Genomic DNA, 14,463 nt, shown 5'->3' with positions numbered 1-14,463 from the left:
TTCAAGTATGCAAAATTAGATGGATAGCATTATTTTTCTTCATATTATTTTAGCTGTGTTAAATATAACAAAATGGACATGGAAAAATAAACATACTGTAGTTACTGGATATATAGAGCAGTGGGTTTGAACCTTGGCAACTTTAAGATGTATGGACTTCAACTCCCAGAATTCTCTGGCCAGCAAGGCTGGCTGGGGAATTCTGGGAGTTGAAGCCCACACATCTTAAAGTTGCCAAGGTTCAGACATAATATACACAAAGATAGAGAAATATAGGGATATGCTGATAAATGACAATAAAATACATATTTTGTATTATTGGTGATCTTGAGTCTTTGTTGTTATAGAACCTTTTCCTTTTGGTTCTCTTGCCTTCTCTTGTTTCAACTGTAATGAAAAAAATCCATTTAAAATCACATGAAACATATGCTCTGCTTGTTTTCTGCAAACTACAGCTCATCTAGTTCCATTAGAGCTAGTTTTACTTATCCTACAGCATCAGAAATTTCCTTTGCTGGATACTAGGTTGTATCTCAATTGACACAAACCCACAAATTGAAATGTATGGCTAAGTTGGTATCTAAGGTGGAGGTAGGGAAGACACATGAATTAGTTGCTATGACTGACTGTCACAGCTAGCATAGAACTTAAACCTGGTTGTAGCAATGTTTAGACAATGTTTAGTCAATAATGTAAATATTCTTTGTGCCATCACATTACTGGATGAACAGGAAGACGTGCTGCCTCTAAAACCTTTATTGCTTTGGGATCTGCACGTTCTCCATTACTAAATCCATGGTGGAACCATTTTAAGCAGCTGAAAAGTTTAACCAGTCTTTAATTAATTAAGCAATAGGTCAAAATCTGAGTAGCTGGGCAGTTATGAAAGCCAAAATATATATTTCCAAAATTCTATTCCATCTTGTTTCTACAAAATGGAATTATTTAAAAAAACACAATGGTAATTATGACCTTCCTACAATCTGTCCTATTGTCATTTTTCTATTACTTTTCATTATAACATAATTATTGTTGTGTAATGCTTTGGATTTAATTAAGAAGTGCTTTGGAATGCATGGAAGTATGAATCAGTAATCAGCGATTCAACAAAGCAGCGTAGTCTGTTTCCGGGATTGTGTGGCTGCAGTAAAAGTCCCTGCAACAGCCACACAATCCTGAAACGGATGTGGCTGCTTTAATGAGTCATAAGCAGATACTATGGGTAGTCCTCGATTTACGACCACAGTTGAGACCAGAATTTCCATCATAAGTTGTTGCGGTCATAAGCCGAGTCACCACCTGACCAGACCCGATTTTATGACCATTTTTACAGCGGTTGTTAAGTAAATCTCCATGGTTGTTAAGCGAATCAAGCTTCCCCAGTGGGTGCTTTTTGCTAGAAAATGGCAAAAAACACCACAAAACACAATCATGTGACCGCAGGACACTGCAACCAGTCATAAATGCAAGCCGGTTGCCAAGCGCCTGAAATGCAATCATGTGACTGCAGGGGGGTGGTGCAATGTTTTGCGATGCTCGGAAATGCTTTACAGGCTGTCATAACTTCGGACCATTGTTAAATGAGCAGTTGTAAGTTGAAGACTACCTGTATATTGCATTGCATTCCAGAGCACCTCTTCAAAACTGAATGAGAAGCACTATACAGCTTCATTACTTAAATTGTACTTTTTTGAATTTCTTTATAATAAATAGGAAGAAATAGAAGATGGACAGATTCAATTTCAGATACGATAAATTATAACTGTAGCAATAGAAATAGGTGGAAAACAAAGTTACTGGTCTTCAATATAAATTGCACAAACAGTCTTTTTTGCTTTTAAATTTCATGATAGTCCTGATATTTTCTTCTAAGTATATTTGATTTTCAGATATCACTACAATTCCCCAACATATTTTTTTTAAAATTATCAACACATTAATATGTGTCATAAGTGCCATTCAACAAATTATTTTTAATTGGAAATAAATGCCTTTGTTTTAAATAATGTATGCTATGGGCTTACCCGTGACTGATACTGTCTTTCAAAGTAAGCCATGTCATCTTCTTCAGGTCTCCTTAAACTGGAAGCCTGCATTGCTGTACTTGTACCTCCTTAAAAGCAACATTATTAGATTGTAAAATACACTTAAAATCTATTCAATCAGATAATATACGAACGTTTAAAATCATTACCATCTGTTAACTGGGTGCGTGCCTGCATGGAACTGGAAGGACCTTGGAATGCTTTTAAAAATGGATGATCCATATTGGTCACAGGAGCTTCTAAGAATTGAGTGGAAGGTGCTCCTTAAAATTAAACAAGCATTAACAAATTAAAATTAAAGTACTACAACCAATAAATAAAATCTAATTTAAAATATTTGTTCAATGAGACTATCAAAGATATAGAACAGCATTTCTATTAGATGATGGTATACTAGAAGTTGAACAAATGAATAAATTGATAGCGTGGATAAAAAATCAATCAATTTTTTTATTTGGATAGACCAGGAAATAAAACAAGAGAGTCACAATTAATTAGGATAAAAAAGAGAAACACATAAAATTCTAAAATATCTAAGAAACATTAGAGAAGGACTACAGCGTACTGTACAAACTACAGAACAGTATTTAGCTGTGGCCAGTGAAATGGAATCAGATTGATCTGATAGTAACAACGTAAGATAGAACCAGTCAGAACAACCAGGATGTTTAGTGAAGAATGGAGATGATAATTCCTGGCGAGCACCTGTGTAGAGGGAACAATACAAAATAACATGTTCCATTGTTTAGATTATTCCTCTACCACATAAACAGTCTCTGTTCAAAAGGGATATTTTGGTATCTCCCTTCAGTAACAGCTGTGGGGGGGGCATTAAATCTAGCCAAGGATAAAGCCCTTCTAAATTTAGGAATCGTTAAGCAGCTAAGGTATCTGGCTGGTTGGAGAAAATATGAAGAATTACTCAAAAAGATGTTTCTAGGTAGGATTGATAAATCTGATTGCAGCTCTAAATTGATGGCCCGTTGCCTGAGCTCAGCCAGTGTACGTTCACAGCCCATTAGGGTGATAGCTGCCCATGTAAAGCCATAAGATTTCAATTTAGCATGTATTGCCTGGCACCAGGAAGACTGAAAGCTATCAGTCATATTTAAAGGGGTCAAGCCGACTGAAAAAAAAAGAGCTTAAGCCAATAGGAGAAGATGTAATGTGGATAGAATAGTGTAATCAAGGTCAGAGTGAACATTCCCAACATTGGTTAACTATCAGCAAGAAATGCTTGAAAACAGCCACTGTTAGTAAGGTAAATAATCATAGCAAACTGTTTATATGCTGCAGTTCACTTCCTTTTGTTTGTCCCCGTCCCAAACATCAGTATAAACCTCCAGTTTAAGATAATACTCTATATATCGGATGAAGTGGATTCCAATCCGCAGAACTTTTTAACAAACTAGAATATTTATAACATTTATATATAATACGATGTAATACATTTCTTAATCTTCAAGGTACCACAAGACTCCATTTTTGTTGCAAAATGAACTCTGCTACTCATTTGGAAATAACTATGAAATAGATCTGAAGACCAATTATTAAGCTGTGATTAAATTTTTAAAAAATCATAAAAATATTAGCAGAAGCAACAGTTAAAAATGTACCGTAAGGTAGCTTTCTTACATCTGTGTAAAACAGATGAAATATGAGAAGGATAACGTTTTTTTCTGTGTCAGGAGTTATCTGAAATGTGCTGATAAGTTACAGATAAAGTAAAAGCACAGTTTAGTGAACCATTCAGGTGGAAGGAGAGTCCCACCAAATCTAAAGATAGAAAAAGAGGGAAAAATATAACTGGGTGCGGTGGGGAGAGAGACAGGATAGCTCCCTGCTATACACTGGAGAATGAACAAAGAGGTTATTCAGGTGATGCACGCAAAGTTGGGTGAGAATAGAAGCCAGGATGGTGAAACAGAATTGCCACCACAGCTGCTGATTTCCCAGGCTGGCATATCCCACCAGCATGCTTGATCTTTCGTCCCTCCCCTAAACTGCTGCCCCAACACAGCATATTCCACCAGCCTGCTGACCCACTTGATATTCCCAGCATCATTCTTCTTGCCCTCCCCTCCCCTCCCCTCCCCCAGAACTCAAAATGAAGTTTCATCCCACAAGGAAGTGCTGGTCAGAGCAGAGCCAGGGTAGGGAAAAGGAATACCTATTGTCACTTATTTTCTACCATGAGTCTCCTCTACCCTCACCTAGATATTTGAACTGACTTCAAAAATGGCCTTGTCCATCATTTTGAAGTGCTGCATCCGAAGTCCATTAAATCGTGGTTTTATTACTATTTCATAACTCAAAATAGCTTACTTGAAAATATATTTAATTGTATTTAATTTAAAAAATAGACAATAAACATATTATAACACCATCAGGACAATTTAGGACAGCAATTTTAAAATGTAATCCTGAAAGCTTCTTCCACTTCATACTTTTGTAAAATTTGTATTAGTTTTAGGAGCTTAAAAAAATGAAAAAGAAGATACGACTGTTCTTCACAGGAATAGCATAGAACAGCACAGAGGTATTCCAGTAAAGGCCTGTTTGTGATGGTAAATGCCACTCCTTAATAGACAGAAGATAAGCAAAACAGCCTAATCAAAGATCACATTCCATAGTGACAGACCGTTTCCATTAAACACAGGCTGTAAAGGGTTTGGAAGCCAAGGTTCAAATTAGGCCCAGACAAGCATTAAGAGCCAGAACGGTGGTACAGAATGAGAGTTCATACAGTTATAGAGCTGAAGGAGGCAGCAATCTAGATCAAGCCCCTGCTGGATGCAGAATTATAACTACTTCAATTCATCAGGAAGAATTTTGCACCTACTAGAATTCCAGGTGATCTTCAAGGTAACTCTGCATGAAATCAAAATAAGTATGGCAATACCCATTTATTAAAAACAAAAAAAAAAGTCCAAGCATATTTGTACTAACACTATAAGCCTTGATGGGCTTACAGTTCAAATACAGGGTACTAAACTAGATTCCATAATCAGACATCATTATGTAGAACATGGCACTTATTTTGTAGACATGTAATTAAGCTACCACAATGGTGTTACTAAACCTGTATTTGCTTTTTTAAGTCATGATGTTTGTTTATTTGTTGGATGACCCCCCCAGCCCAGTTTCCTCCAGGAGTTCAAGGCAAAATATATAGCACTCCCAGTGCTTGTCTTCACCAAAACTCCACAGGGTAAGTTGGCTGAGAGGTACAAAAGCAATCAGGTACAAACTCAAAAAACAAATATTTCATTTCATCCTTACCTATTCCACTATCATCAAGTCTCATGTAGCCTTCTGCTAGGGAACTAAAACCTGTTAGTCCCCCCATTGCAGCATAAGGGACATCTTGCCCGACTGGCTTTCCTTGGGCTAAACGTTCTTCTTTGGTTTCCACTATTGTTTCATGAGAATATGCTGGCTGGCCACATCCACAAGTAAAGCAACTGTGAAACCCTGCACACTTGGAACCTAATGCAAAACATATTTTGAAAAAGTCAGAATTACACGTTTGACGAGTTTCACTCAATGTCACTTTTGCTTGCCGTAGCCTTGGTGATACAAACAATGGCTACAGCTGAAACCTTTGAATATGCTCATATACATTATTTAAATAAGACAGACATGAGGAAAAAATGTAAGAACTACAAGCTAATAATCATTTCTATTTCTGGGATCAAAAACATTGCTCACTATTCTTCGTTTAAGATAATAATTTGCAGATGGGTACTAATTCTACAAGGAGTTGTCTGAAAGTAGAAACAGTCTTATTGTGTATGCTTGAAAAAGATCACATTCAGTCTCCCCTATTTGGAAGCAGCACAAATTTGAATATTGCATATCATTATGCAAATTAACCAGATTTAGAGTATTTAATTTGTTTAGTATATTTGTATGCCACTGCAATCAAAATTTACTCTCAGCAGCTCATATAAAAATACAAAACAAACCTATATAACAATTAAAAATACAATATCATCACAAAAACAGAGAGAATAAAAGATGGTGACAACTCAAATCAGGGAGAGGCTCTCCAGAAAGCTTGTGGAAAACCAACAAAGAGGAACCAGCCAGATTTCCACAGGGAGATTATTCCAAAATATTGGTGTTGCAACAGAAAAGCAGCATCTCCTTGTCTCAGCCCCTGAACTCCCAAAAGTGTGGGATTTGCAGCAGTTTCTCCCTACTAGATCTAATCAGGGAGGCCAAAATTGGCTAGAGAAATATGCCGAGTTACACTCCTAATTGCAGAATCTGAAATGTTTCAGTCATTCCCAAAGCAATAGTTATGTATTGTTCTTATACTGAGATAGTATTTAAAGAAATCTGTGAATGGGATAGTAGTTACCCTTAAATATGAGTTACGTATTTAACCAAAGTCCACTTACACATGTTGCATAAAAACCCAGTTGCTGGACTATGCTGATCTGCAAAGTGCTTACATCTACAGCGGATGGGCTGGGTACCATTAAGAGGAACAAAATTGTAAGATTTGCATGGGCATCGGCTCACTCTACAAGGTACAGAAATGGGACGTTCTTTTGGAATCACTTCAAAGTCTGTTTTGTGTTGTTTATATCTAGGAAAAGTAAATAAAAAATACAGACAAAACTGTTTAGTTACTACTCACTTACTAGAATATTTAATAATCCTTTTATTATTCAAAGACATTCAATTATTTTAGAAATGGGGCAAGGCCAATACACCTTGGCAGAGTCTGCTAGTCAATCAGTACTTCAAAATCTCAACTCTTATCCTGGATTTGGAGAAAATATGCATCAATCTTTTAACTGATCCCTAGGATTGCTCAGTCTTCTACATATGTTGAGGCAGAGAGTTGCCAGAAAAATTGAGGCCTCCAAAGTATGTACTTCTGAATGAATTCTTCCTAGCAGAATTATTTGTAATGGACTTTTTCCAGGATGGAACCTTAATCCAAATAAGAAAGTCATAGTTTCTCAGTTCTACAACATTACATTCCTTTTATTAGTAATTAACATAGTAAAAACAAAAACCAAAGTCATGAGTTTTGCTATGTTGAAAAAGTCAAAAGTGAATGTGGAGAATGAACAAATCTGCACATTTCCAGGACAGGCGGCTTCCTTTCTAACTTCACAAAAGGAAAATGAGCCGTCAAAAAATTGTCTTTTCTTGGCTTATATTTGTGAATCCAACCAATGACAGAGGAACACGTGTGCAATTCTGTGTGCAAAGGAGTTGTTACTGAGAGTCTGAATAGCACAAACAGCAGAGTTGGGAGTACAGTTACCACGCCATTACCACTTGGAGAAAGATAAGGGAAAGCATTGTTTGTTTCTTTAATTTTTATCCCACCTTTATTATTTTTATAAATAACTCAAGGCGGTGAACATACCTAATACTCCCTCCTCCTCCATAATCATTCTTTTCTACTTCTTGCACAGGAGAATGAAGACCATACTGGAAATAAAGAACAAGGGTAGGTAGCCAGTTTGGTCTAGTGATTAAGATGCTGGGCTAGAAACCAGGAGGCTGTGAGTTCTAGTCCCATCTGAGGCATGAAAGCTGGCTGGGTGACCTTGGGCCAGTCACTCTCTCTCAGCCCAACTCACCTCACAGGGTTGTTGTTGTGAGGAAAATAGGAGGAGGAAGAAGTACTTAGGTATGTTCCCCACCTTGAGTTATTTATAAAAATAATAAAGGTGGGTTATAAAAAAATAAAATTATACATACATACATACGCCTCCATTACTCCATTTTCAGGAAATCCAAAGCCATTCTTATGTTTTAAAGATAAAAATTATTTGGGGGAGAATTAGTCTTCCTTCTGAGCAAATACCGTACTATGGATACATAGCATATATATTATTAAGAAACAAGTTCTCTAGTCAAGATTTTTTTTAAACCTAAGATAAACTCAAGTTTACTGCATCATCCATTGGTACAGATATAGAATGCCTCACCTGTGAGAACAAAAACAGAGTGTTTCTGGACCCACGAGTTTACAGTCCATGCCAGTTGGTGATCTCCAGCTCACATACAATCTATTCTGCAACCGAATTGGTAACACTTGTTTCTTGTATTGTTCATATTCTTCAGGAGTAAACAGTTTCCCACCATCATCTTCTCCTACAATTCTGCAAAAGTGTTGATTTCTGTAATACTTTCCATTACATGTTTAATCAAAATTGAAACCAACAACCTTTTAATAATATATACATAGAAAACGGTAAATTGTCATGTCATGAGAGAAAGGAGAGAGAATCTTGGAACCAAAACGTGAATATGTGGGAATTCTGATTCTGAAAAGAAGTAGGTTGTGATGGAGTTTTTAAAGGTTAATAAAAGAACTCCAACCAGCTAACAACAATCTTGCAAAGTAGAAGCGTGAATCAAAAAAAGAACTTGCGCATTAAGCTTAATTACGTTCAGGAAATAAATTCGGTCTTCACACAGTAGTTAGATGAGGAAAAATAGATCTGGATACAGGTAGATTCATAGTAGAAAATACTTAATCATCACTGGTTCTTTGTAGACACTTTCTATGGAAATAGAAAGTCTGCGTGCAAGCGAGATGAAAATAGGACGAGAGCTGCATTCTGCAGCACCTCCTGCTTGCAGGTCTGCCAGAAGGGTAATGGATATTGTTAATCCCCAAGCCCGAGGAGGAGGAAGTGGAAATCAGGTGACCCATGGGACATCCCACAAGCACAATAGAGATGCGTTTACTAGAGAGACCCCCTTATGCTTTTGAGACAATGCTGAGTTGACCCCTGATAATTCCAACAGGTTGAACATCTAAAGACTACTATCATCCTAAATATAATTGGCTGTGATTGCATAATATACTTGGTTAACTTATCAGTGGTGTTCTCAAGCCAATTTTCAAGGTTTCAATAATAATCATAAAATGACAAGGATGGGTTTACAGTATGAGCTTAGGTTTGTAGCTACTTTGTGACTCACGGATTGTTCATGGAGAAATTTCCAAACTAGGTATTGTACAGGATTATCTGTGTTCAAGAATTTTTCTGTCTACTCTTCCTTCTGCAAGGAGGAAATGTTTAAATCCCTATATACTCCATCCTTCATCCAAGGGGCACACAGATTAACATATTATTTTCTTTTTTTAATAGTAATTTTATTAAAGATTATAACTACAATAGTAAAAATACAAACTAAAAAAAATAAGAATAAAAAGAAAGAGTAGAAGCTGCAGAACAGAAAGAAAAAAGGAAAACATAGAAATAGAAAAGAAAAAATAAGAATATAATACAGAAAAAGAAAAGAAATATATAAAGAAGTGACTTCCTACCTTCATCACAAGTATAAACAATTTATACTTCTCTTAAAATACAACAAATAATCTCTTCTTCCCATATCCCATCTCTTATCTATAACCACATCCATAAAGCATTGTCATTTCAGACCTGATGTCAGCAAAAGTCCATTAAGGGTTACCAGAGATAACAACATATCTATTTTAACCTTGATCAAATAAACCAACTTTATATTCCTTCCTTTCACTTCTACCAATCGTAATCTTTAGTCTCTTCAAATAATGTCATTGAACTTGATTTCTTTTCATTTTTTCTTTGTCCCTTCTCACAAAATTCTTCAAAACTTTTGACAAGTCTCTTTTGTAAATCCAATATAGGAAAATTATCCAGGTCACTCTCTTGGTTTGTTGTTTGTATACCCCTTTTAATTAAGACATCAGCCAGGTTTTTTTTACATATATGTCCAGTGTAACATCTTTTTCCATGTCATTCTTCTAGAAATCCACTTTCCACTCAGTCTTGATTTTGTCAGGTAAAACCTGCTCCTCTTTCATAATTAGACATAGTCTATCTATAAACACTTTTAAAACTAACTTCTGGGTCCAATGTTCAAAAATATCTTTCAATTTGTCCAATGTTAAAATATTTTGTTTCATTCCGTAATTGTAAATCAAGTTTAAGTGTTCTTCACCTTTAATTTTAATCTTTAGTTCCCTCTAGTTTCCAATTTTTAAAATCTTGTCTTATTATGTTTTGAAACAAAAGCATTTTCCAACAGAAAGGATTCTTTAATTAATTCCAAAATCTTATTTCAAATTTATCTGGACCCTTAGTCCATTTGTAAGTTTCTAAAATCAAAGTTTTAATCACCTTTTTGCTGTTTATTCCAAAAAATTTTTTTTTAATTCTTAAACTTGTAGTTAAAACTTCTTTTAAGCATTGAAGAAAAGTCACCCAGTGCTGTAAAACTTGTTGATCCAAAGGTTCCTAATAGCTGAAAAGCAATCAACAAGCAATTTCTGAAAGTTATTAGAAAGGAAGCATGCGAGCCTAGTATCCTTTCAAAGGCACTGACCATGGTTTGAACAAGATGGCTATTCCCTTGTCTCTCAGAGCTTTAAACCAGCTGGAGACCACTATCTCCTCGCGAGGAGCAGCTGTCAGGAGCACTTGTGGACAATCTCAAGTCTTCTCCTTGTCTATAGGAATTACTGAAGAGCTGGTCTACTCGCCAGCTATTCATTCCTCCACAGTCATAGGCTCCAGTTTCTGCGGAGCCGTCTTCAGTCCACCATTTCTTCCCCAGAAGTCCAGCATCGTATTTTCTCACTTCCTACCCATACAATAAAAGCTAAGAAATAGAAGCTACTAAAATAGCTGTCTGGGTAGAAGGGAAGAAAATGATATGCAACAACAGTGCGTGATCTTGGACAAGGGATAAGCTATAAAGCATGGCTGTGTTCACATAAAATGCTAACTCATAGTTTATGGAATTAATCCACCTGGCACACAATACACTGAATCATAAATTAACCACATTGGCTGGATTCTCATAACACACTGTGCCACAAGTTATCCAACTACATTTGAGCTTGACATGTTCTGCAAACTCAGACAAGAAATCTAGAGCAGTAGCATTGGAATAGTGCAATCATTCAGCTTGAGTTGCCCTCCAGATAAAATTCAATGGCAATGTATATAATTGCAAAATGGGAAAAAGGCAAATCAATAAAATTCTGTTAGACAAAAATAAAAGCAGCAGTATCCACATAATTTATAAATACTTTAAAATATCTACAAAATAAGCACAGGGACCTGTTAACACCAACCAACCTTTCTCATTCCGTATTCCCAGTATTAATACAGATATTGGTTGCTTTAAAATACAGCTCCCGTGGCTTTAGCGTGAAGTGGGTATCCAGTCAATGAATGAAAGCACAGACTAAGAAGGAATCAGAGGGCAAAGCTCTAAGTGCATAATGTACAGCACAACACACTTTGAATTCTCCTCCAGATGTTCATGCACAATGTGAGAAGAGCTCCAGCATGGACCAAAACTTTAGGAATATTGTACATGCGCCTCTCTCTGATGTTCCTCAGCATTTTCAACAAATTTATAAATACAATTGCTGCTGGGCAATATGTACAGTTTTGGACAATAATGCAGAACAAACTGCAGATTAGCTATCTGAAATGTTTTCCTTGTCAAAATGAAACCACCCTTTTAGAGGCTATGTAAAAATGTCCACAGTTAACTTTCTTTTTAATCACCAGTGGTTAAGTTACCAAACCTGCTCTCCAGACAAGTCATTCTTAGCACAGAACAAAGGCAGTGGCAGCTCAGGCAGGGCAATCACAAAGCACTCTTGGGAGCGGAGCAGCAGAGATGGGCAACCTGCTGCCCTGAGGTTTTCAATGACCTTCTCTCTCAGATCATTTAAAAGTTCAAATTTGCATGCAGAAATCCAGTCGTTTTCACATCAGGATGAGACCCCAAATATGTGGTAAATTATTAATCCAGAATCAGACTGTACTCTGCAAACAGCAAACGTGCAGGGTTGTCCCAGCTAAATAAGGAGCAGCCATTTTGATTGGGATACCAACCTCCTTATCAGAGTGTTCTTGGATAGGTGGTGTTTGTTAACGGCAATGAGTGGCGTGTAATGGCCAAAAGACATTATGCGTATATGCGTATGTAGCAGCCAGAGGCAACTTACCAAACTGCTTTGAGTAGCATCCAGGAAATGGCGAAGGGCAGGCCCTACTGCACGACAAACAGATCAACACTGGACAACAATAACCCTCAGTTGGATACCAATTGACCCCCAGTGCCCAAAGCCACACTGGACAGATGATCTAACTCAATTCAAAGGGGTTAACTAGAAACAACTTGCAGCGTGTTAAAGCATTTGGAAAGCAGTTGAAGAGGCCTTCGTCCTGCAGTAGATGGATCTGGGCTGATCGTGCTGAGTAGCCAAATTGGGATCAGCACCACCTTGCCCCTTTTCTGCCCCCAATTCACCCTCACTCTTGCCCACCTTAAGGGCTGAGAGGGAGAGTTTATGGGGGCTGCTCTAGGCTGCTGACTCACCTCCTAAGACTAGAAGAGTTAACCTTTTCTACTCAATTCAGACTAAGCAGCCTGACTCAGGGCAGGTAACAGTTCTTTGGGGCCTGATTGGCAGGGCCACAACTGGTGGGGGAAGGCTGGGGGGCGCCAAAATGAGCACTGGGGGAGCCCCAAAATGGGTGTGGAATCCATGTTTGCCCCGGGTGACACAGACCCTAGTTGCAGCCCTGCTGATTGGAGCAGGAAATGGGCCTTGGAAGTCACCCAATTAAGCACATCCTGTAAATATGGTCTCATAGTATGCTAGGCTTAGATGTGCTCAGCTAGTTTCTGGCTCCAATTAAGCACATCCTGTAAATATGGCCTCATAGTATGCTAGGCTTAGATGTGCTCAGCTAGTTTCTGGCTCCAGTGTGTTGAGCGAACCCAACTCATAACAGCTTGTTTATAATACATTGTGTTACAGGCCCAAATGAGTAGATTCAGTAACCTACAGTTTGGTGTAGCTGTTAAGGCACCAGACTAGAAACCCGGAGACTAAGTTCTAGTCCCTCCTTAAGCACAAAGCCAGTTAGGTGACCTTGGGCCAGTCACTCTCTCTCAGCCCTAGAAAGCAGGCAATGGCAAAAATGCCAAGAAAACTGCAGAGACTTGTCTAGGCAGTCTCTGAGAATCAGACACGATTGAATGGATTAAAAAGAAGAAGTGTGTTCTGTGAACACAGCCAAAATGCTGAAGCCAAAAGGCCAGAGGGAGTGGAAATTCTCTATTGGAAAGCAGGGCTTCCTCTGAATCTTGGCTGCTAAAGAACAGCATCTTTTCCAAGCAGTGAAGAAATGCTTTCTACATATACTCAGGGGACCCATTTTATTTCTTTATATTCCCCAAGAATTGTGGTTTTCTACCGGTAACTCCTGATGAGCTGCCCCATGGTTTGCTGAATCAATTAGGTTGGCTGGAACCGCACAAACTAGTCAACCCCAGTTTAACCAATCCGTAAGATTTGTTGCTGGTTCAGTAGGAGACCAAAGTAAGCCACAGAGTTATAGCCAGGCTACCAGATCTGGCCTGCAGAAATCCGGGCGAGCACCAGAATGCAGCGCGCGTCTCCAAACGCATTCCAAACAAACACGGGTCTTTGAGACACGCGTCTATCATCAAAAAGCTGCGAGGACTGGAGAAGCCTCCACCGTCCAGGGCGCCCGAGCGAGTGGCGGTTTTCCCAGCCCCTCTTCGGTGGATGAGAAGCGGCAACCCGGTTGGCCTCCTTACCTTTTATATTCCAAATAGTCGTCTATGGCGGCGGCGGCCCCGGGCTGAAATGTTAGCCGCTCCATGATTTTGGGGACATCCTACGGGCTCTCCCCGCCTACTGGGCAGCGGAGATGCCGTTTCGCACACCCCGCGAAGCCTTTCCGGACGAACGCGACGCACGCGGCGGAGAGCGGAGAGTTCGTCTCGCGGGAGAGGGAGGCGACTCCCCCCGTCAGGAGGAGCGGCTGGGCCGCGGCGTCGCCCGGGAGGACTCCGCCGTTGCTTGGAGGCGTCGGTTCCAGGGCTCTCCCGAGCTGCTGCCTTGGTTTTCGATAGGTTTCATTGAAACTGCCGCTCTTCCATTAATGCGTGACACTTTCATTACAGTTTCAATCATTTTGCGGTATGGGCATCTAGGAAAGAAATACGTGAAGATAAGCCTCCCTCCGCCCTGAAATAGGCTGAGTTTGCACAGTCCCGAGAGCCACAAACTTCACAGTGCTGTGAGAATTCAGCCAGGGTAGTTAGTGCTTCAGTGCATCATACGAACTCAACCCCGGATGGTTGATTCATTTATTATATGAACTGCCTTTATATTATATAAACTGAGAGCCAGTTTGGTGCAGTGGTTAAGGCAGTATTTCTCAAACTTGGCAGCTTAAAGATGTGTGGACTTCAACTCCCAGAATTCCCCAGTCAGCATGCTGGGTCCAGAGTACAACCATAAAAACTAGGTAGTGCCATCCAAAGAAAGTTCAGAGAGAATCAAAAGACCAAAACTTCTCACAAGAGGCCTATCACCCATTCTAACCCAGGG

At 38.8% G+C, this 14,463-nt stretch overlaps 1 protein-coding gene across 1 annotated transcript; it reads right to left on the bottom strand.

The window, feature by feature from the left end:
* Positions 1-222: 222 nt before the first annotated feature.
* Positions 223-13,836, bottom strand: FAM221A (family with sequence similarity 221 member A). Its single transcript, XM_063303776.1, has 7 exons — positions 13,665-13,836; positions 8,006-8,179; positions 6,452-6,642; positions 5,328-5,534; positions 2,195-2,308; positions 2,025-2,113; positions 223-387 (listed from the first exon to the last, which is right to left on the bottom strand). Exons 1-7 carry the CDS (start codon positions 13,727-13,729, stop codon positions 316-318), a joined length of 912 nt encoding a protein of 303 aa, XP_063159846.1. The 5' UTR covers positions 13,730-13,836; the 3' UTR covers positions 223-315.
* Between the last annotated feature and the right edge of the window lie 627 nt (positions 13,837-14,463).

The sequence above is a fragment of the Candoia aspera genome, chromosome 4 (genome assembly GCF_035149785.1).
Source record: "Candoia aspera isolate rCanAsp1 chromosome 4, rCanAsp1.hap2, whole genome shotgun sequence".
Classification (NCBI taxonomy): Eukaryota; Metazoa; Chordata; class Lepidosauria; order Squamata; family Boidae; genus Candoia; species Candoia aspera.
Note: the sequence above shows the minus strand (reverse complement) of the source record. Positions and strands in the feature narration are given on the sequence as shown.